This window comes from Artibeus jamaicensis, unplaced genomic scaffold (genome assembly GCF_021234435.1).
Source record: "Artibeus jamaicensis isolate MK-2021 breed Jamaican fruit bat unplaced genomic scaffold, CSHL_Jam_final contig_685, whole genome shotgun sequence".
Classification (NCBI taxonomy): Eukaryota; Metazoa; Chordata; class Mammalia; order Chiroptera; family Phyllostomidae; genus Artibeus; species Artibeus jamaicensis.
Genome location: NW_026521924.1, coordinates 29553809 through 29576928, shown reverse-complemented (window position 1 = coordinate 29576928; position 23120 = coordinate 29553809). Strand labels below are relative to the sequence as shown.

At 52.2% G+C, this 23120-nt stretch overlaps 1 protein-coding gene across 1 annotated transcript in view; it reads left to right on the top strand.

Moving 5' to 3' along the window:
• Nucleotides 1-23120, top strand: part of ATP9A (ATPase phospholipid transporting 9A (putative)) — a 101538-nt gene that overhangs the window by 38427 nt on the left and 39991 nt on the right. The window contains exons 5-13 of the mRNA XM_053671248.1: nucleotides 2041-2099; nucleotides 3374-3425; nucleotides 5186-5280; nucleotides 8090-8170; nucleotides 8902-8977; nucleotides 13755-13831; nucleotides 15111-15271; nucleotides 16628-16770; nucleotides 17666-17778. Of these exons, the coding sequence (XP_053527223.1) occupies nucleotides 2041-2099; nucleotides 3374-3425; nucleotides 5186-5280; nucleotides 8090-8170; nucleotides 8902-8977; nucleotides 13755-13831; nucleotides 15111-15271; nucleotides 16628-16770; nucleotides 17666-17778 (857 nt within the window). The remainder of the gene's footprint in view (nucleotides 1-2040; nucleotides 2100-3373; nucleotides 3426-5185; nucleotides 5281-8089; nucleotides 8171-8901; nucleotides 8978-13754; nucleotides 13832-15110; nucleotides 15272-16627; nucleotides 16771-17665; nucleotides 17779-23120) is intronic.

Sequence of the window (23120 nt, the reverse complement as noted above, 5' to 3'; positions counted from 1 at the left end):
TTGCTAGAGGAGTTCCCGTCCGCACGCACATATCTGTGCCACTCACATGCTTTCTCACCTTTGTGCCTCCCTTTCCTCTGTTCCTGGTGACCAGTCTCCTTCATCTGGTTCATTCTGGGCCCCCCCCCAACATCCAGCATGTATAGACACCTCCCTGAACACCCCCTACCCCAGTCACTCATTTGAGTCATGCTTCCACTCAAGGGTGAGTGGCATGGGTCCCCACCCTTAGGCTAGGCCTGACCGTTCACCTGGCATTCAGGGCGTGATGCCGAATGAATCATCAGGGCTCCGCTGCAGCTCTTCTCCACAGGGGGGAGCTGTCCCTCCTACCTGCTCCCTTCGCCCTCCCCCACACACCCATCATTTCACACACTGTTTTGCACTAACAGCCTCTGACTGTCTTTCTCACGAGCTCATGGATTTGCACACTACAGCTAGTGGGCCAAAGTGAGCCCACCACCTTTTTTTTTCTTTTTTAATATGGCCTGGGGGCTGAGGATGGCTCTTGCATTTTAAAATATGAAATATACAAAAACCGTTAGTCGTTGTCAGGGAGACACTGGGAGAACTGCAGGCATTGTCTCAGTTCTCGGCTTGTAATACCCAGACTGCCTGTTGTCTGGGCCCCTTGCAGCCAAGTTTGTCATCTCCTGCCTGAGACTTCATCACTGAATTCTGAGGATATCATGCTCAAGAAACGTTTTTCAAGTTGAACTGGACTTACCATTTCTCATTCCTTCCTCTGGAGTCACACGTGGGTTGAATCCGGGTGCTGACCTGTTGTAACTGTGAGGCAGAGACAGGGCGTCTCTGAGCCTGTTCTCATCCGAGAGGAGATGATCTCACCTTCTTCTCCAGAGGAGGAGGGCCAAAGCCATGCACACGTCTGTTTCCGAGCTGGTGCTGAGCTCGGAATCAGGGCCTTAATGTTATTCTTAATTTTTGTCCAGGTAGACATCCGGCAAAAGTAATCTGATTGTTTTCATATAAACCAAACTATCTAGCAGTTATAAATTAAAAAAAAAATTAACTTGCTCTTCCTGAGAATGGCCAGAGGTGACCTCTGAAAATGACTCATTATTCCTTTGATCCATAAAATTATGCGAATCAGGAGGTTCAAATGTCTGTGTTCACCTTACGAACACCTGTGAAACTTCCCAGGCCATCAAGGGTGCGCGTATTCGAAGAGCCACCAAGCATGTGAAGGGTGTCACTTTACAGAAGCAAGGAGTGCCCTTCTGTCCTTAGTTACAGGGTGGAGTTGGTAGGTGTGCCCTGGCCAGGCAGTGGGACGGGACACGGGGCCCGTGGCTCCGAAAGGGGGCTGAGTTTTTGCTGCCTGGGCTTCAAAATGCAGAGAGTGTTGCTGAGCGGAAGGGTTCAGATGCAGCGTCTCCGGTCGTTGAGCACGTCCCGAAGAACACAGCTCCCTAGAGGCAGCGCAGGGCCGTGCGGGGCAGATCGGCCCTGCGTCAGTTCCCCCTGCCACATGGACGCGACCCTTCCTGACGAAAACAGTAGGTGGTTCCTGAACCAGAAGAGGAGGCTGCACAGGACAAACTGAAGAAACTTATGACCCGGAGGGTAAATTCAACATACAATAAATACTAATAAAAGCAAAAAAAAAAAAGTCATTTTGGATTAGCTTCTTTCTTTTTGGTGGAATTGAAAATTAAGAATCGCCCTTCTGTCTGTGCGGCCAACTCTTCCTTTTCCTCCCCATTTCTGTGTGTGGGGGGGGGTGTCTGAGGCTGCACCAACCCCTACGGTGTGGGCTTGGAGTTTCTCAGGCACCGTTAAGACAAGATCTCACTGGAAGGGGGGCGAGCACCCCCCCCCAGCTCTGTGTGGGGTGGGGGGGTGCTGGAGTCTGGAGCCAGCTCTGCCACAGGTGACCCCCTTCTCAGATGGGCAGGAGGTGGCGATGCTGGGGGCGGGGTGAGCTGCATCGACTCAGGAGGCTGGGGGACGCTCCGTCAAGACGGTGGCGTCCCAGTGAGTTCTGGTACCATGTGTCTCGGGCCTGTTCCCTTGCAGGGACCACGAAGGTGAAGAGTGCCAACATCCAAGTGGGAGATCTGATCATCGTGGAAAAGGTGAGCGGGGTCACACGGCCCGTGTGGGTGCCGATGGGAAGCCCCTGCCTCCGCTTCGAGGTCCGACCTGTGATTTGTGGATCTGACAACCGCTGTGGGCACTTCTGCTCCGCAGCTCCGCCGGGGGAGGCGGAGACACACACACGAAATATTTTTTGAAGTGTATGTGTGCTAGTTAGCCAGAAATCCTGCTGACAGACGCACGTTTTGATTTCCTGTTGGAAGTGTGTTGTTGTTTTGGAGTGCTTGTTCTTTTAACGTGTAAAGTCTTTGCTAGAACTCTGTTAACTGCAAACTGCATAAGTGCTGAAAAATGTTTGTCCCTTACCTTTTGAGCCATTTTAACTTGCATTTTTTGACTTAAAAACGTCGTTAATTATGCTTTTTATAAAACCATGTTTTTACGGGGAGGAGGAGCTCACGTGAGAACAGTAAAGCGGCCAAAAACTGCATCTTTAAAAAACAGCACCGTGAATTTGCTCGTTACTTCAGCAAACTTACATCTCTTCCTACCGTGTACATTTAGAAGGAGTTGGGTTTTGGGGGTGGTCCTGGAAAGTGTTAGAATAATATTTGATTAGAAAAAGAGTGTGTCTTAAACCAGTGTCTGTAGGAAGTGAACTGTGCTACTTTAAAAGGATTAAATCCGAGAACTCAAAGTTGATTTGCGGTGAAGTAAGGCTCTTCTGGGTGGCAGTGTGGAAGAACAACATACACCGTGTGTTTTCACAGAGTTCCCTCTGCTCACAATTAAACCCTGGCAGCTGTGGGCTTCTCTCTCTCTCTCTCTCTCTCTCTCCCCCTCTCTCTTTAAAAATGGCTTTTGTTGCTTCTCACAACTTGACTGCCTTACTCAAATCCCACTGGAAGCCAACATCCAGCCAGAAAATCGGGAGAAGCCAAAGCATGAGCAGGGTGTGCATGCCCTTCATTTCAGCAGGCAGCCTGGACCTAAGCCGGCGAGGGGAGCCGGCGTCCGGCCCGGGGTCCCCTGGCTGGAATTTCAGGAGGCGACAGTTGCATTTGCCACAAAACTAGAAACTCTCTTTCCGAGATAAGCTTCCAGTGGGGGATTAGACATGGAACAGCAGCGTGCAAGATTTTTTTCAGATTCAAAACAAATTAAATCCCCCCAATCTGCCTTTGACAAAGGCAGATGCTGAAAAGAGGTGGAGGGGTTTGGAGGCCCCCACCCCGCCGAGGGGGTGGGGGGCCAGGGGACGGAAACCCCCCACGTGGGCATTCACAGTAACAGTCTTTCTTCCCTAACACAGAACCAGCGGGTTCCTGCTGACATGATCTTCCTGAGGACGTCGGAAAAAAGCGGTAAACATCTGGGACCAATTTTGAAAATAACCATTAACCTTTCAGTGGTAATTTGGCAAAATAATCATTTGAAAATGTAACAGAAGTAGATGATCATTTCGGAGCCACGGAGGCGAATCCAAACAGCCCTTTTAATAGAGCGGTCTTCAAAAAAAAAATTTTTTTTTCCCTTGCTCACAGGGCAGTAAGTAGATTTTGATTGTTCCAAAGGTACAGTGAGTCGGTCGCTTGCTGAGTCCCAGCTGGTGAAGGCACACACACACACACACACACACACAAGCACACATGAACGTACGCACGCGCGCGCCCGGCTTTGGCTCTCTGGGCTGCGGCCAGCTCCCCACCAGGAGCTGGTGGGAGGTGGAAGTGCATCTGACCAGTGGAAACACACAGACCTCCTCTGTGCTCTGAGGCAGTGCCAGGAGGTGTGTGATGAGATGGGCCGTAGAGGGACAGGGCGGAGAGGTAGGTGGCAGAGAGGAACTGTGAGTGGCAGGGCTGCGCCCCCCCTTGCCCACCAGTTTGTTTGTTGTTACAGCCCGTGAGAGCGTGGACGCCACTCACGGCTTTACAGGACCCTTCTCCCTGTACCACGCCCCTCCCGCCCCCCGCCCCGTGAGCTGACAGTCCAGCCTGCCCACCCCATCAGCAGGCTCCCTTCTCCACATCTTCTTTCTCTTTATTTTTTGTTATTTAAGCCTCTCAGAGGGAACAGGGCAGTTTTTCTCTTGCTTATCAGGCACAATCAGAGATCTTTGAACCCCTGGAAAAAAAAATGCACGTTTATATTCCTTTGAGGTTACTGCAGCCTATTTTATTACAAATGGAATAAAAGTATGGGTGAAATGTTATACTAATAATTCGTGAAGTGATGCAGAGAGAGGGCCGTGGAAGGCCCTAGATGAAAGCAGCCCTTTAAAAATGGCAGCTTTGTCCTCAGATTGGCTGTGTCTGGGTCCATGAAAATGGAGTTGGACTGTTGTAGACTAGGGTCCCTGAGTTCTGTGCCCTCCAAAAAAAAAACCAAAAAAACAAATCCCCCCAAAAAAGATTAGAAGCGTTCTTCCTGGAGAGTCCTCAGAAGTGTCAACTGCAGCGCCAGTGAAGTCGTTACATTCTCTGGTGAAATACACAGCTGACCGGCAGCTCTGACTGGTGGGTGAGACCCAAATATGCGCCTGTGCAGTGTGCCGGCCGGCTGGCCTAACAGCAGGCGTCCGTAGTGCTCTGCAGGTTACGGGGACCAGCCCTTCAGTGCTCACCGTAGGAGGTTGCTGCTGGTTATCTCCGTTTGTACACTGGAAGAAACCGAGGCTCTGAGAGGGTGTGCAAGCTAGCAGTAAGCAGTGGAGCCCGGACTTGAACTCAGGAGGCCGGGTTCTCTGAGAGGGTGCTCCTGACCCCTGCCCAGAATGGACTCGAATGCTGGTTACCCCATGCCACCTGCTGTCATCTACTGAATCCTGACAGCAAGCTCGTGAGGTCTGCATTTCTCCCCGTTTTATAGAGAGGATGCACAGAGGGGTAGCGAGGTCAAGAAGCAAGCCCAGGCTCCCCCTGTGAGTGACTGGGGGAGTGAGGATTTGAACCCAGAGCTCTCTGGCCCTAGAGCTGACGGAGGGAGTGGGACATCAGGCACATGTTTACTCTCCCTTTTGGTGGTCAGCCATTTGTTGGCTGTTTGTACAAGCCCCCAGAGCTGCCAGGGGAAGGCCACTCGAACTGCCGGCCAGTGGACAGCCCCCACCTCCCTTCCACAGGGTCTTGCTTTCTGCGCACGGATCAGCTGGACGGGGAGACGGACTGGAAGCTGCGGCTCCCGGTGGCCTGCACGCAGAGGCTCCCCACGGCCGCTGTGAGTAGCTTTCCCTGCCCGGGCACGGACTGGCCACGGCCATGGCCAGGCTCTCAAACTCGGGCGTCCTCTGGGGCCAGGCATGGGAGGTCCAAGGTGAAGCGGGGCTGCTGGGGTGTTTTGGGGTCCTGGGGAGCCCTGAGCGCTGGTCGGTTCCAGGCACCATGGCCATGGACAGTGCTGACTCGGCATGCAGGAAGGGGCTGGTCTGAGGGAAGCGCAGAATCTGAAATCTTGACGCACATGAAAGGTCGGCTCTAGCTCTGGCTAGAGCGGTCGTTCCTCTGCACAGGACCTCTGGAGGCTTCGCGGCTTCTAGGCATCTGCCTGCGTCCCTCCTCTCCTGCTTAAACCCGAGTGATCCATCTCCCTGCCGAGGCCCTGACCTCTGCTTCTGGCCCTCCTCCCACAGGCCGTGGCCACCCTGGCCTCTCGGTCAGGCGTGCTTCCGCCTCCCAGTCTTCCTTGCTGGGTCCTCCAGGGGGAGCGGTCACACCCCACTGCCTGCTGGCCGGGCATCTCCATCACATCCTAGGATCTTGGTCTCAGGTCCCCCAACCTCAGAGGCATTTTCTGACCATCCTCTCCCTGCATTTTCACTCCACCCCCCTCAAGGCAGCATCTTCAAGAACTGGGTTCTGCCCAGTATGTTCAAGGCTTAATACCCAGTGCGTGGAACAGCATATACCTGGTGTGTGGAAGAGCGAGTGGGCCCTCTCTCAGGAGGTGGTCAAAGTAGCCAGAACTGACAGGCACTCAGGGTCACCAGGGCCCCACAGTCCGTCCGTCCGTCATCAGCTCTGTGTTGCACCACGACCTGTAGGGTGTGGGAGGGAGAAGAGAGACAAAGAATAGGTTCAAACACAAGCCACATGTGTTGGATGTGGCAGTGGGTTTTTGCACCAGGTTACAAAATCACAATGTAATTTGAGCGCCCAGAGACCAACATATGCCCCCTGAGTGGTCTGCAAGGGTTAAGCAGAACACATAAGCTTCTCCTGGTCACACTGGTTGGTGCTGTTCCTCCCCCCGCCCTTTAAGGAAGGAGTGGGCAGGAGAAAGGTCCGTGTCTCAGTGGAGTTAACATAACGATGAGCGTGGCCCTGGTGTTAACTGTTTTCATTGCCAATAACGAGAAAGAGTGGCATTGCCGCCGTGACACGTTCAAGCCAGGATTCTAGAGCAGCGAGTCTCTCATTGAGGTCAGGAGCTCCTGGGGACCTGTAGGAGGCACTGTTGTGCCTCCGAGATGGGGCTCACCTAATGAGGGGCTCTGGTTTTATCAGGGCGACGTGTTCTACTTTCTGGTAAGATTTCTCCCAACAAAGGTTTCTGATCCTCAAAGCGATTTGTGGGACCCCCCTTTAAAGAGACAGCCTAGAGCCTAGAATCGCGAAGATTCCTGCCTGTCCTGATGCATGTCTGTGTGTATCACCCAGTTTAATAAACACTCTCTGCCCGCCCCCCCTGTCTGGCCCAGGCCTGGGTGGGGCCCGGAGAGCTCTCTCCCCTCTGGGAACTGAGCCTTTATGGCCAAGCAGTCTGAGTGGAGAGCAGCATTTCAACAGAGGTGTAGAGTAACAGATTGCGTGAAGAGATTTCCTCAGTAATATGTGAATGCATTCTTGTTTCTTTAAAAAAAAAAAACAACATCCCATTGTGTGAAAGTGCTGACTAGTCCCGCCTGCTGGAAGCCTCTGCCCCGAACCTCACCTCCGCCCCCAGGGGGTCATGTGCAGTCAGAGGTGATCCTCCCAGGCCTTGCAAACAGACAGCCGTGGACTTGCTGGGGGAGTGTGGTTGTACGGAAATGGGGTTGTTCTGTGTTAATTATTCTGTGACTTTGTACTCCCTTTGACTTGGAACGTGTCTCTGAACCTCTTCTTATGAGGCCCGAGAGGCCACGGTGTGAACATGTCTGCACATGAGGTCTCCTAGGTCGTCAGCAGAAAGGGGTGGCCCGTCATACCTTGTTGCCGTGGGGTACTGGGGCCGGTCTTGCCTGACCACCCGATTGGTTTGCTTTCCCACTTAGAAAATCGTGGTAAAATCCATATGGCAGAATGTTTAGCATCTGACTGCATTTAAGTGGGTAGGTCTGTGGCGTCCACTCATCTCGTGCGTCCACTCGTCTGCCGGCGGACACTTGGGTGGACCCTTTCACCTCTGGGCTGTTATGAATGCCGCTGCTACGAGTGTGCGTGTACGAACACCTCTCTGAGACCTTGCTTTCAATTTCCAGCAAATGGAATTGCTGCTCAAGTAGGAATTGTGTGTTTAGTTCTTTTGAGGAACTGCCATACTGATTTTCATGGCGGCAGCATTTTACATTCCCATCGGTAGCGCACAAGGCTTCCAATTCTCCACTCCCTCTCTGGCACTCACTTCTTTTTTTGACAGTAGCCATCCTAATGGGTGTGAGGTGTCCTTGTTCACTTTTTCACCTCTGCTCTTTCTAGGGCTTTGCACGGGGCAGGTGCCTGACAGCCATTTGTCAAGCGGGCGGGGACTTTCCTGGCCATGAGCAAGCCCCCAGCCCAGAGTGTGGTGAAGGGGTTCTGTGCCGTTGGTCAGTTGGGGGACCAGCATCTTCACCGTTGTGTCTCTCAGCGCCCTGGGTTATTGCTTTCAGCGCTTCCTAAACCTACTCAGTGGAAGGTTTTCCCTCTTTTCTCCACCCACCCTGTAAAGTTAAGCACCTACTTGCTTGGTTCAGAAAAGACAGCGGCTTTTGAAAGAGTGTCTGGTTGGCTGGCTCCTGCAAGCTCCCTCATCATAAACTGACTTTGTTCTTCCCTGCGTGGAACAGGATCTTCTTCAGATTCGATCGTACATCTACGCAGAGGAGCCGAACATCGACATCCACAATTTCGTGGGAACGTTCACCAGGGTAAGTAAGGGCAGCTCGCCGTGGACTTTGGTCTTGGAGCGAATGTTTGCCATGGAATCCTGCAGACCAGCATGCATGGGGCTTCGTCCGGAAGGAGCTTTCGGTGGGGGTCGGGGTGGGGGTCCCCAGGAAGGAAGTCCCGCCTGGCAAGCTGGCACATTGTTCCTTAGTGGGGTCCGCGCCACTGGGGTTTCCATTGGCCTCTCCCAGCTGGAACGACCCGACGGCTTGGACATTCGAGTTGTTATGATTCACATTAATGCTCAAATCTGGAAGATCCCATCTCCCTCAGGTATCTCTACGCATCCTGCCTGCCACTGATTAAGCCACTTCTCAACCATCTGGAATGGAAGTTAAATTTGGGTTTGAGTCACGTCAGGGACCGGGGACGAGAGATTTATAGAACCCACACTAACCAGTTTGCATGGTCTTTCTGTGAAGGCGTGAGGCTGCCCCTGCGGGATCTGCTTCTGCAGCTTAGTTCTCACCTGATAAAACTCTTCTTCCGTGTTAGAGGCTTGTCCTTCTTAAATCACAAGCCTTTTTAGGTGTTTCTGTGGGTGGAGGGGACCCCGAGGCCAGTAGTCCCCGCCCTCCTGGCTGAGCCGTGGGTGCCCACCCAGGGCTCATCATCCTTCTCTGCCTGTCGGGAGAAGAACAGGGTAGAGACGGCTTGTGCGTTTTTGTCCAAACTCGGCCCAAAACGCATGTGTCCATCTGTCCTCTTCCAGGAGGACAGCGACCCGCCCATCAGCGAGAGCCTGAGCATCGAGAACGCGCTCTGGGCCGGCACCGTGGTCGCGTCAGGTGAGGAGGCGCCTGCTCCGGGGAACGTGGTAGCAATTTGCAAGGGGAGGAAAGTCCTCTCCTGCAATTAGAGTAATCATCTGTCAGTGGGGACAATTAGTCCTCGGTCAAACGGCGCTTTCCACTTGTTCCGGCACCTCCAGGGAATCCAGCTGACACCTAATTGCTCCTCCGACACTTAGAGACATTGCGAGGAGCGGCCGCGCCGGCCCGCGGACTTCTCTGCAGCGTCCGCTCCGGGAATAGCCCTTAATTGCCCCTGCAGATTGACGTTCTAATCTGTCCCAGAAATGGGGTCTGCCCGGACATTCTGGCTGCAGGTCGTGGCTGTGAGGGCGGCCAGGCTGCGCCTGCTGGTCGGAGGGGCTCCCTGCACTGAAAGAGGCCGTGGGCCTGGGCTGGAGCCTCAGTGCTGAAGACACCAGGATGGCAGGGGGACGGGGGCCTTTCAGTTTTGAGCACTAGGGTGAGACTGAAGAGGAGGGGCCGTGGGGGTTCGAGCACAGCCAGGGGCAGCCCTGGTTGGTATCAGTGGGCCCCCGCCGGTCTGTCACGCAGTGTGACAAGCCCTCCTTGTGCATCACACATTTCCTTCAGCCATCCCAAAGGTGCCGTGAGGTTCGTGCCAGTATTGTCCCCATTCTGTGGATGAGGAAACTGAGGCTCAGTGAGGTTAGGTAACTCGCCCAAAGCCACACAGCAGGTAAAAGGTGAGCTGGGACTTGAACTCCAGAAGCAGAACTCATTGTGCAGCTATTAGTATATAGTAAATAATACATAATAACATAGACTATCATTAACAGAATTCCACCTCCGGCAACCTTCTGCCTTTACTATGCGAGGGATCCATTTTTCCCCTTTCATCATCTCCCTCCTATTAACCCAGTTGCCTCTGTTTGATGGCTCTTTGTGGCTCTGGGTACAACAGACACGTGGTCCAGATACCGTATGATAAGGGGAGGGAGTCCCAGCATGAGGGAGAGCCCAGGCCACCTGGTGTCCCTGTCCACAGACGCGCCACCGAATGCAGATGGACAGAGATGAGCTCTGCCCGTCGTTCCCGTGTGGTGCTTTTCTCCCTCCTGCCTGCATTGGCCGCATCCTCTGGGCCGTCTCTTAGTTCCCCTGGTGACTGCAGACGTGAGAAATCGGTCCTTAAGATTCTGCATGGTCCCTGCCCGGCCACTCCTTGGCTTCTGATGGCCTGGATGTGTTTAGTTCACCCTTGTTTTGATAACGTTAATTAAACATTTTGGTAATAAGGACCTGTGTAGATGCCCATCTGGTTTCATCCTGGTGCTTTTCTCCTCTCCTTCCTTCCTGCTCTCCTGTGCGTGAAGTGAACCCTGATCGAACGCTTGTGTTTAACAATGCCAGTCTCCTTCACCAGGTCCTGGCGCTGTGTGGTGCGCCCGAAAATCCTCGTCTCCACTCTCCTGGGGTTGGTAGTTTTCTGTAAGTTTAATGCACACTAAAGGTGTGGGGGGAAGAGGAGACAGGAGAGAGTTCTAGGAATTTGCTCTGAAACCAGTAAAAAGGCAAGTGATGGAGGGGCAGAGGCAGAGAATTCTGAGGTGGAGGGAGTAAAGTGTAGAGGCTTGTCGTCAGCCTTACTCTCAGAAATGAACAACCATCCTATTTACTAGGTACTTTTTATTTACTGAGTGCTTTGCTGCCATTCTCCTGCATTGGTCTCACAACATTAAATGAGGACATTCAGTGGAATGCAGAATGGACACTCAGAGAGGTTAAGCAACTTGCATAAGGTCACACAGCCTTGGAGCAGTCATCTCCTGGCAGGAGGCGAGTGGAAGGCAAATTGGAATCTTGAACGGGGAGGAAAGGATTTTGAAACATCTCATTTGACATGCATTGTGGAGTTAACACGTGCAATTTCTTTTCACTTGTTCTAATTAATAATCTCTCTGTGCTCGGTAATGTGGGAGGAGAGAGAGCAGGGGTTCCCCGGATCCACTGGCAGTTTCGGAGGGAGGCTGCAGAGCTGGCCTCAGTTTCCGTGGCTTCGTGCTACAGTCTGATTCTAATGCAAATATGGAGTTCAACATGAGCTGTTTCCTTCTGGTGCTCAACTCAAGAAATGGCCACCAAGAATATAATCTTAATTATATGACATTTTGCATCTGTGTTTCCTGTAGAATCTAACGCTTGTGTCTTGGTCACTCTTCTGTTGTTAGTTGGAAGTTTAAACCATAATAAAGCTTGCCAGGGTGGGTACTGAAGGTTCAGCATCAACCTGTAAGGGATGCAGTTGCCATGGTAACCCCATACTGTGCTGCTCTGCTGAGGCGTCACCAGGGCAGTGGTAGGGAAGGGGTGGGGAGGCTTGGTAGAAAAGGTGGCCTGGAGGTGACAGAGGCCAGGTGTTCTTGTCCAGCTCTTCTGAGACTCTCAGTGGTGAGGGACCAGTTTGTGGGGTTCCCCCAACCCCTCCCCCCAAATCTATACCGGGTGGGTCCATGCCCTGCTGTGTGCGACCAGCATGCAGGTCATGCCTGGCGTACCTGGCGGTCTGAGTTTGGTAATGGCTGCCTGATCAGTGGGGCTTGTCCTGTGACTGCATGCTCGGGAGTCCCAGCAGTGTCTGATTGCCTTAAACATTGCTGAACTCACTCCGGGGCCCGGCATTTCTCTTGTTGCCGACCGGGAACCAAGGGGTCACGGTGAGGCCTGACTGCAGGACCATGCTGTTGTGCAGAATGAGGAAGAGCTTCATGAAATGTCGACCACGATGGCCTTGGAGGAACGGGCCGGGGCCTGGCTGGCAGGTCAGAGAAGGGCCCCTGGTCTGCAGGGTGCAGAGGGTGAGAGGGACAAGGATGGCAGAGCGAGGAGGGGCAGTAGAAGTGACAGCGTAGGAGGTGCGGGTCAGAGGGCTGCGCTGGAGAGGCCCGGGTCACCCAAGGCGCACGGGCCCAGCGTCACCAGATCCTCCGGTTTTCCAGGAGAAGCCGGAGACCTCCACTGTTTTCCTGAAAGCTCCTGTCTTTAAAAGTTGCGAACGAATTCAGCACCTTGACAGCGCTGTGTTGGCCTGTGCTTTCTCTGTGGGGTGAGGCCAGGATCACATCTCCTGGTGGCAGTTTTGGTCTTGAGCGCAGGGAGATGTGGAGGGGAAGGCCATCTTCAGCAGTAAAGGTGATGAGGCTGGCTGGTGCCAGTGAGGGACCCTCCCTTGGGGGGCTCTTGTTAATAGCACAGGTTTCAGAAGAGGCGGGAGGAAACAGAGAGTTCTGTGAGTTTCCCATGAAACCTCTCGAACCCTGGGCATCGGGCGTGGAGGTGAGGAATGCAGTGAGTGAGCTCAGCCCAGGCTCGGCTCCCCCTGTCCCACCATCTGCCGTGGCCACAGGCCTGCCCGCACTGGAGTCGGCCACCTGCCCGGGAGCGGCCAGCAAGCTCCCCCGGCCTGCCATCTGCCTGCAGCAGAACGCCGCGTGCATTACACATTCACCTCAAGGGACCTTGGGGCTCTCTGTCCAGGGGACACAGGCCCAGCCCCTCATCTGGAGTCACTGAGACCTGGCTCGTGCCTCTCGGAGTTTCTGTCTAGTCTTTGGCCTGTGCTGCGCGGAGGAGAGGAGGTCAGGTGTTATTCGTCCCCGGGTCTGCCCTGAGAGCTTGGCAGGGACGGCCCGTCCCTGTATTTCGGGTTTCAGCTCAGATGTGCTCAGCTCCTCTGATACCCAGACCGACGGCAGCCTCGCCCTCCTCCCGGCCTCCTCCCGGCCTCCTCCCGTCTCTCCTGCCTGTCTCCACCACAGCACCCAGCATTCCCTTGGTTGCCGTGTTCCTTGCTTCCCTCCTTGACTGTCTGTCTCCCTTCCCACTATGTTGAGCGTTTTCTTGGCACACGCTGAAAAGGGAAACAAAGGTACATTTTTGATAGATGTCAGTCCCCACCGACGTCCCCCAAGTAGGTTGTTCCAGCTTATGCTCCCACCAACGGCAGGTACGACAGGGTTCAATCCCCCACCTCTTGGCTATCATCAGTCTTTGGAATTTTCTTTACTATGACAGGGCTAAACGATGGTTTGTTTCACAGTTCTTTGATTTGTCACCGGGTTGTGTTGTGCCAGGGGGTGGGGGTGGCTCTCAGGAAAGACTTGTCACCTGGACAGACAGACACCCCAGAGACATGCTAGTCGGACACAGAATCTGAAGGGAGTCAGACTCGGCGGCAGGAATGCGCTGTAAGAAGGTGGGTGGGTCCTGGCTGGTGTGGCCTGCGAACCAAAGGGCTGCTGGTTGGATTCTCGGTCAGGGCACAGCCCAGGGTTGCAGGCCAGGTCAGCTCTTCAGTGGGGGGGTGCGTGAGAGGCAGCCCCACATTGACGTTTCTCTCCTCTTACTCCTTCTCTTCCCCTCTGTCTAAAAAGAAATAAAGGATTAAAAAAGAAAAAAACGTAGAAGATGGGTGGCGTGTCTGTAAGTCCCCACAGCAGTTCATGCGGATAGCAGTGTTCTGGGCATTAACCAGCTGGCCCTGTTTGGCACTGGACACCTGCCATGTGGCCAGTGAAAGTGGGGAACTGCATCTGATCTCATTTTCATCTAATTTAAGCTTAAGTTGCCACACACGGCCGGCCGCTACCTTCCTGGTCAGTGTGGCCATAGGTTGCAGGTGGGCCCCAGCTCGAGCATGCGGACCCGCTCCCGGTGCAGGTGCTGGATTGGGAGGACGCCCTGTCGGGGGCGCAGGCCCTGAGCCTGCCGGTCCGCGCTGACGGTTCTTTGTGCCGCGCTGCTCTCGTTTCAGGGACCGTCGTGGGCGTCGTTCTGTACACGGGCAGAGAGCTCCGGAGCGTCATGAACACCTCGAACCCTCGGAGCAAGGTGCGTGTGCGGCCCCGGGACGTGTCTCCTGCTCGTCAGACCTCGCGACCTGGTGTGCTGTGACAGCTGGCGCTGGGGCTGAGGAGCCGGACTTAACAACGGGGGCACCTGACAGTGTTGTTTCATTTTTGCAAACCTGCTGTCTGCATACTTGTACATATGTACATAGATACAGCCATACACACATGTAACACCTGTAATACACAAGTAGGTGTTCATGCATATATATGAACATGTATATGAATATATATGAATACATATACCCATAAATGTTCGAATGTGAATACATTTTATGTATTCATATATATGAATACATACAATTTTACAAATTTATTTCTTGAAAAAAAATTATGGCCCAAACATTTTTGAACATATAACATTTTAAAAGCTTTTACGTGAAAGCAAACCATTGTTTGCCAGGTGTCACACGGGGTCCTTCACGCACATCTCATCGAAGCCTTACACCCACGTGTGAGCAGGTGCTTCCGGAGTGTGCGGGAGGGCGGGCCCGGGTTCAATCCTCCCCCAACAGTGGGCGGGGCCAGGTCTGCAGTCTGCCTATTGGCTCCATGACGGCTCATTTCCCACTGGGGCCCGCCCTCCCCACCCCCTGCCCCGTGTTTAGGTCAGAACGTTGCAGAACAACTTCCCTCTGACAGGTGCCGAGTTTCCCAAACTCCGGTCGTTTTCACCCCACTATGACAACTGTAAAATGTCACTTATTCCATGCCTTTGCCTTATCTTAGGCCATATTTCTGTGAAGTTACGGGTGTGCTGTGCTAGTTACGTTTTAAAAAAATACACGCTAAAATAAATAGGTAATTATTAAGCTAACGATGTTAATTCACGCAGCGCCCGAAAATCGGGAACCGCCAGGGGCGTGGGCCCCGCCCTTTCAGGCGCGTCTGCGTCAGCGTGTGGGGCGGTGCTGGGGGCGGGGACTGAGTCGCTTTACAGGTCCCTGTGCAGGACAGCGACCAAGCGGCACAGGGTCCCAGCAAGCGTGGCCATAACCTGGTCATGTGTTTCTAAGCCTGAGTCCTCTTCAGTCACCAAGAAAAACCTGATAGCAGAATTCTTTGACATCCCTTGGATTGGATGTCTGTTATGGACTCCAGCCCCCACCCCCTCCCCGTGCTGAGTGTCCTCAGCCAAAGCTGCAGGGGTCGTCCCGCCTCCTCACCTGAGTGGAGGGGCTCATGGGTGAAGAACCGTTCTCCAGGTGGGCTGTGGGTTGCACCCGCTAATCCCAAGCACCCCTTTGCGTCCTGTCCCCCAGATCGGCCTGTTCGACCTGGAGGTGAACTGCCTCACCAAGATCCTCTTTGGCGCTCTGGTGGTGGTGTCCCTGGTCATGGTGGCCCTGCAGCACTTTGCCGGTCGCTGGTACCTACAGATCATCCGCTTCCTCCTCCTGTTCTCCAACATCATTCCCATCAGGTGAGCAGAGGACGAGGCTGTGTTCGGGTGCCGTGACGGTGACTTCTCTTCGCCAGCTGGCCCCTTTGCCGAGCGAGGACCAGGAACAGTCAGGGTCGGGAGTGTGAGCCACACTGGGGGCTGGAGGGTCTCAAAAGCGTGTGGCTTCACGATCCCTCTTTTCTTGAGTGACTCTGTGCTCGGGAGGTCTTGCCGCGCCCCGCCCAGTCCACGGTAAGGAAGCCAGTTGGAGCTCATCTCACCAGCCAGCTCCAAGGGGTGGGTAGTGGCCGTGGGGAGTGTGTGCTGAGAAGGATCCTGAGTCCCAGTCTGGGTTCAGCAGGAAATAGTACAGTGACTGGTGAGCAGTGGAAGCAGGCGCCGATGGTTTGCCTCATGTGGAGGATGCATCAGTGGTTTAAAAATGATACAAGCAGTAGATCCTCGTGAAAACACCCCAGAGGTTCACAGTAGCCAAAGATTACAATAAATCAGTTCGGAGAAGATGGAGCACCTGTGCAGATGGATGGTGGGAATGGTCGCATAGCAGTGTGAACATCCGGAACTACCCACTTTAAATAGTAAACTTGATGTTGTGTATATTTTACCTCAATTTTAAAAAATGAGCATAACCCTGGCCAGCGTGACTCAGTGGGTTGAGCATCATCCCGCAAAGCCAAAGGTCACCTGTTCGATTCCCGGTCAGGGCACATGCGTGGGTTGCGGGTCTGGTCCCTGGTTGGGGTGCGCATGAGAGGGAAGTGGTTGATGTTCTCTCCCTTTCTCCTTACCTACCCCCTCCCTAAAATAGATAAATAAAATCTTTAAAAAAAAATGAGTATAGCACTGGCTGGGTGGCTTATTTGGTTGGACCACCGTCCTGTGCACCAAAAACTGCAGGTTTGATCCCCAGTCAGAGCCCTTACCTGGCTTGTAGGTTTGATCCCCAGTTGGGGTGCGAATGGGAGGCAACGGATCAATGTTTCTCTCTCACATCACTGTTTCTCTGTCTCTAAAATCAATAAACTTATCCTTGGGTGAGGATTAAAAAAGTGAGTGTACTATCAAAAATATATTAGTTCAGAGAACTCGGAGTTAAGAAGTGAAACAAACAACCGCCCTGTCCGCACTGTGAGTGGCCGTGGTCTGTGACAGAACAGCTTCATGGGCACAGTGAGTGGCTCTCGGGTGACTGGACGGCAGAGTTGACTCCGGCTGTGTCTGGGGAATTCAGCCCCAGGAGGGGCTTCTCCAGGGGGCAACTCCAGGTGCCGTGGCCCAAATGACATGTGCGGACAGTCCTTGCTGTTTACGAGAGGAGACACAAGGAGCCCTGCGTCGGTCCCGGTAACCGGTTTGCTCTGGTTTTCTCGCCAGTTTGCGTGTGAACCTGGACATGGGCAAGATTGTGTACAGCTGGGTGATTCGAAGGGATTCGAAAATCCCGGGGACCGTGGTGCGTTCCAGCACGATCCCTGAGCAGCTGGGAAGGATTTCGTACTTACTCACTGACAAGACAGGTGAGCTTCCTGCCCCCGGTCCCCCCACACCTGAGAAGGGGCGTGGGTCCTCTTCCTGAGGGTGATAGAGGTGTCTGCTGCTGCTCTTTCATTTTCCCCAGCTTTCGATGAAGCGCGATTGTTTGGGGATGATGATGATGGTAATAGCAACAAAGCTTTACATAGTACCACTACCTTTGTGCAGAGCACTGTTCTGGGGTGTTTATATGTAGTTACTTAGTTATTCCTCATCTCAGCCTGGTATTGTTACAGGTGAAGAAGTGAAACAAAAGTTGACTGGTTTGTTTCGAAGCAGCCTTTGAACACAGGCAGTTGGCCTCAAGTCCTGACCTGGTACCCCAAATTACTGCTCCACAGTTTGGTATCATAGTGGTTAAGAGCAAGGACTGGGGAGCAGGGAGGCCTGAGTTTCAGCTCCGTCTCCACCATTTCACATCCACAGGATGAAAGGGAATCTATTGCAAAGATCCGGGGTGGCTCACCAGGGCAGAGAAAAACCGGGTGTCTGGAAGGAGAAAAATCAGGAAAGTTCTTGCTCAAGGTTCAGGTTCCTTTAAGATAGAACCTGATTGGACTAGTGTATGTCACCTGCCACCCTTCTGGCCAATGGAATGGTCAGGCACCCTGACTGACACTCCCTGTGGACCATCCCAGGAAATGAGGGGAGGGGTAATTTCCCCCGAGGAAGCCTAGGATGCTGTGTTCAAAGGACAGGGAACTGGATTCCAGGCCAGCAAGACCCCACGGCAGAAGCAGGGGCGGGCTAAACCAGTGTGTGACGTGTAGTAAACATTCCAAAAAACCCCCATAAAAAACAAAACCGGTCTGTCACTGCTGCTAAGGCCAGTACCAGCTCCAGGATGTGGCCCCGTCACCCGTTTGCCTTGCGTTCCAGGAACCCTGACCCAGAACGAGATGGTGTTCAGACGACTGCACCTGGGCACGGTGGCCTACGGCCTGGACTCCATGGACGAAGTGCAGAGCCACATCTTCAGCGTCTACACCCAGGTACCCGCCGCCGCCGTCGGTTCTGCCGCCCACACCTTCATTGAGATGTGACTCGGCTGTGTGACTCCCCTGGGTACTGTCCTCATGGGGACTGAGACTTCTGTCCCGAGGGCTCACTGTGTGGCTTGCCACACTCACTGGCTCCAGGCTGAGCCCCCTCCCCGCCCCCTTCTCAGCACCGCTGGCCCGCTGATGACCGTATCAGAGTCTCACGGCGGTGGTCTGTCCCCCCACGCCCCAGCAGGAGACACGCCCTTGTCCATGTGGATGGTGTTTTTAAGAGCTTGTGGTGTTTGCAGAAGCCATTCCTTCTCAGGACATTTGTGTAGTTCAGCATTGGTGCCCCGTTTTTGGTTCAGCACCGGTCACACTCTTTGCAAAGTGTTCAAAGTCGGAAAACGACAGTACTTACTGTGAACTTTAATCTTGCGCTAGCGAAGCTCATGAATCAATCTGCCCATCCTGGCCGTGGGTTTAAAAGGGCTGAGTGTCGCGGGGTCAGTCCATCTCGAGGTTGGTGTGAGCCCAGAATCATAGCACCCCCCCCGACACGCCCTCCTCTCCTCACGTCTAAAACCCTGCAGTGAACACAGGAATACATCCGTGATGAGCGGCGTGAAGGCTTTCCCGTGGGGTTTTCTTTACAGGTTTATTGAGGTATAATTTACGTACTGTAAAATTCAGCTATGTTCAGTGTACAGTTCAGTGACTTTTTAGTAAATTAAAGACTCACGGAGCCATCAGCACAAGTCTGTGCCCGAACACACCCACCGCCCCAGCCCGTGAAAGCGCCATTCACCTGTGGAATTTATTACTGGGGTTTTGTAACAGTGTTGTGTGGGGCACGGTGCTCAGCACCCTGGGGTCACATCCCTGGGGACGGTCAGAGTCCCGAGACCCAGTTTCAACAGGTGAACCAGGGGGCCCCCAAGTACACCAGTCTGGGGACACCTGCGGGAACCTGAGGCACACCCTCATTTTTCAGAACATCAGTGTCTGCATCCGTGGACTCCAGAATCGACATTTTAGCTTCATCTTTGAAATTACAGCAGCGTCTAAATCTTACTCGTGGTCTTCAGACTGACCCAGGGGACCCCCCACCCCCCACCCCCTCACTCCACGTATCAGACCAGTGTGTTGTCAGCTCTGTGGACAAGCCCTTGAGGTGCCCTGCCGAAGGAGTCAGAACTCTGTGATGGGTTTTTTCCAGAACATCGAAATGTGGCTTGCAGGTTAGGGAGTGTCCAGGTGACAGGTTTGAGGGAGGTTATTTACCTGAATTAACCTCAGAGAGAAGACAGGTAGTTTTAAAAGATTCCAGCAGGAAAAGTTCAGATTATTACTACAAGCCTGTGTAAACCATGGGAAAATGGCCAACACCTTATGAGATCAAACCAGGACAGGCTTTCGATGTGGCGATTTTTTCCTTCTGGCTTATTTACTTATTGGTACCTGTAAACCCCAGTTGTGTTACAATTCCCCAACCATAAAATTTACCCCTTCAAAGTGTACAATTCTGAGTGCTTCTCAGTATGTTCTCAACTTTGTACTTCCGTCACTACTATCTGATTTCCAAACATTTCCACCCCCGCCAAAGAATCCCCACCCCTACTGCTCCTTATCCCCTCAGCCCCTGGCAACCCCCCGGCTACCTTCTGTCTCCATGGGTTTGCCAGTGCTGGACATTTCATGGAGACAAGACCACACAGTGTCTTCGGCAGCTGGCTCACTTCATCTAGCATAGTGTCTTCAGAGCCCTTCCGGGTGGTGGCACGTGTCAGGACTTCATTCCCCTTTGTAATTGAATAACAGGTGTGACAACCTGAATTATAATTTCCAATTGATTATAATTCCCAGTGTCCCTTTCCCTGACTCTATCTTGGGGTTGTTTTTTTATATCAGCTAATACTGTGAAAACTGCTGTTTTTTATTTTTATTGTACCTTTCCAGAAGTTTACCTTTTTACTGTTTTATAATACAAAATATAACATTATACAAAGCTAAACATACATATATGCCCGGGCTGGTATAGCTCAGCGGATTTAGTGTGGGCCTGCGAACCAAACAACCACAGTTCGATTCCCAGTCAGGGCACATGCCAGTTCCTAGCAGGGGACGCACGAGAGGCAACCATACATTGATGTTTCTCTCCCTTTCTCCTTCCCTTCCCCTCTAAAGATAAATAAATAAAATATTAAAAAATACATATATGGCGGCACTCAAACATTTTTTCCCCAATGTGTTACATGATAGAAATATTTCGAGACCGCTGGTCTGTGTTACCTGGTGTATGGAGTCATCTCTTCTATTTCACTCACCGCAGCAAGTGGGAATATCTTTAACTGTTAATATAATATGTGTGTCTCCCCAGGAGACCCAGACCAGCACTTCTGCGAATGCCTCGAAGCTATTTTGTACTCGTAAATTCATCTTTTTCAGAAATCACGGTTGATACCATTCCACACATTATGATCTGCGAGCTGTCAGTTTTCATTTAATACTTTGTCTCGATATTGTTTCAGGATTGTCCTTGGAAACTGGAACTCACTTAATACTTTGTCTCGATATTGTTTCAGGATTGTCATTAGGACTGGAACTCACCAAGCTCCTTTTCCATGAGTGCTGGTGGTGGACTTGTCAGTTTCTGGTTCCTTTCCCGCATGCGCCGGCCCGGCGGGGCTGTGATGGCTTCCGGTTGCCAGGGCTCACTTCCCGAGTCCCAGGCTGTGTTCCTTTCGCTTTCTGCCTCCATCGGAGACATGGATTGTTTTATCTGTGTTTTTTTCTCTGGGACACAGCTTGCTTTGTTTTGCACTCATCTAAAAAAGTTCTATTATTTCTTTATAATGTATTTATTTTTGGCTGGAAACAAAAGACACATGCTAGATAAATATGAAGGAAAAAACATTGAAATCACCCGTATCAACATCACACAGAAATACCAATGTTAACACCTGGGTATTTAAAACACCGAACTTTCTCTCTGCCTTTGTGTGTCTGGAGAGGTGATGGTTTACTTTGCTTCTTTGGGGAAGTGTGTGTGTGTGTGTGTTTCTTTTTCTCTTTAATCCTCACCCAAGGATATGTTGATTGATTTTAGTGAGAGAGGAGGAGAGAGATAGAGAAACATCGATGTGAGAGAGAAACACCAATCGGTTGCCCCTGGTACGTGTCCCAACTGGGGGTTGAACCCGTAGCCTTTTGGTGCACAAGATGACACTCCAACCAACTGAGCAACCCGACCAGGCCTGTGTTTCTTTACAGCAAGAAGGCATCATATTTCCGCAGGTCTTTTTAACTAGAGTTGAATTGGACCCTCTTGCATTCCTTAAGTGCGGGGGAACCAAATAACTGTATTTCTTAAAGTTCTTAACATAGTTATTGTTCATTTTGAGAAGCATTTCTGGTTGAAGAACCACTGTTAGAATAATACCATCCAACTTCCTTTTTTCACTCATGTCAGCGATTCTGATCATTTTTAATGGTTTATAACAGGGCCAGGACTAACTAGGGTAAGAAAAGTGAGGGTATCCACCTTGAGAGCAAAATTTGATGGGAATGACCCCCCAAAACATAGCAATCAAAATAAATCATAGTCTAATGCAACATTTTCAAAACTCAAAATTCATGCAAAAATCCACCATGAGCACAATATGGCAATTTTAAGTCGACAGGATCCGACTTGTGCAGTTGGGTCTCCCCCACTTCCTGGCCTTGGTGTTGTAGTGTCCGTGGCTTCGTATCGTGGGTTTTTTTGCCTCGGCATGTGATGTATCAGGACGGACAGTTCTTTGATGCGAGGGCTGTCCTGTGCATTCTAGGGGACAGTGGGGGAGAGACATCAATGTGCAAGAGAATTGGTTGCCTCTGGCATGCCCCCAGCTGGGACCTGGCCCACAACCCAGGCATGTGCCCTGACTGGGAATTGAACCAGCAACCTTCTAGTTTGTGGGAGGACACCCAACCCACTGAGCTATAGCAGTCAGGGCCATTTTAGGGTTTTAGCAGCATCCTTGCCTTCTACTGTCTAGATGTTTGTAGCAACCTCACTCACCCATCAGGGGTGGGGCAGAATCACCCAAGGGGAGAACCCCTGTGTTATCCAGGCTTCAATTTCTTTTTTTTTAAGTCTTTTTAAAATCTTTTATTCTTTAAAGATTTTATTTATTTTTAGAGGGGAAGGGAGGGAGAAAGAGAGGCAGAGAAATATCAATGTGTGGTTGCCTCTCCCACGCCTCCTACTGGGGAACCTGGCCTGCAACCCCAGGCATGTGCCCTGACTGGGAATCAAACCTGTGACTCTTGGGATTTAATTTCAAGGCATTGAGATTTGTTTTCTTGGTCATGCTTTGAGATGTCTGCTGTTCAATAGCGGCCACTATTTACTCAGTCACCTCCACAGCCTGCAGCTCAGTCGATGCATCTGGAACCAGCAGCCCTGAGCCTGCCTCTGTGGAGGTGCCCCTTCGCGGTTCACGGGGTACCAGCTTTGAGCATTCTTTGGGGAGTGAAGTGGGACTATTGAGACAGGAATCCCTTCTCTTTGCCAGTGCGTGTATACCAACCGCTGCCCATCCGTAATACCCATTAATACTACGAACGTCCGTGCAGCGGTGGTGCAGTTTTAATTGCATTTAGAGAGAAAATTGATCTTCGTGGTGACTCCGTATTTAATTTTGTATTGATCTTCCCTGTTCTACAGGACGGAGCTCTCGATGGGGACTGCCCCTGTCTCAGGTCACTAATGAGAAGCCGGGGACCACTTTTTATTGATTCCCTGAGTCTCATTGGGTGGCCGGGCGCCGTAGAATGACTCGGAAGCATTGGATGGTATGAGGCACCCCCCCCCCAACGGCCCACGTCAGGGGCCTTTGTGCATGGAGGTCCCGATTCCTCTCCCCACTCCTGACCCCACGTGGAGCTCTGCCACCCGCTTCCCTCCCTAAGAGGGCCGGTGGTTGCTTCCCCCAGGGCGGAAAGGCTCGTAACCTGCCTCTGTGGATGCCACATCTGTTTTGATTTTCCCCTGGTATTTTTTAAGTAAGAAGAAATGTGTGCAGGTTAAAGGGCCTATGGGGAGGAGGCCAGAGGTAAACACTGTACAACGTGAAACTCTTCCATATGGGGAACGTGAGGATGTTTGAGGACGGGGCCCTACTGCCGATGTGGCAGCACCCCCAGTAATTACCGGGGCCTTAATGTTACGTGTGGATCGCCGTCTGGTGTGCGAATGAGCCTTTCACTCAGCAATTAAAAGAGAATTTCAGAATCAGTGGTTATGACCCCTCCTCCCGGGAGCAGCTTAGTGGGAAAGGGGATACGTGTTAATTTGAGAGAGAAAC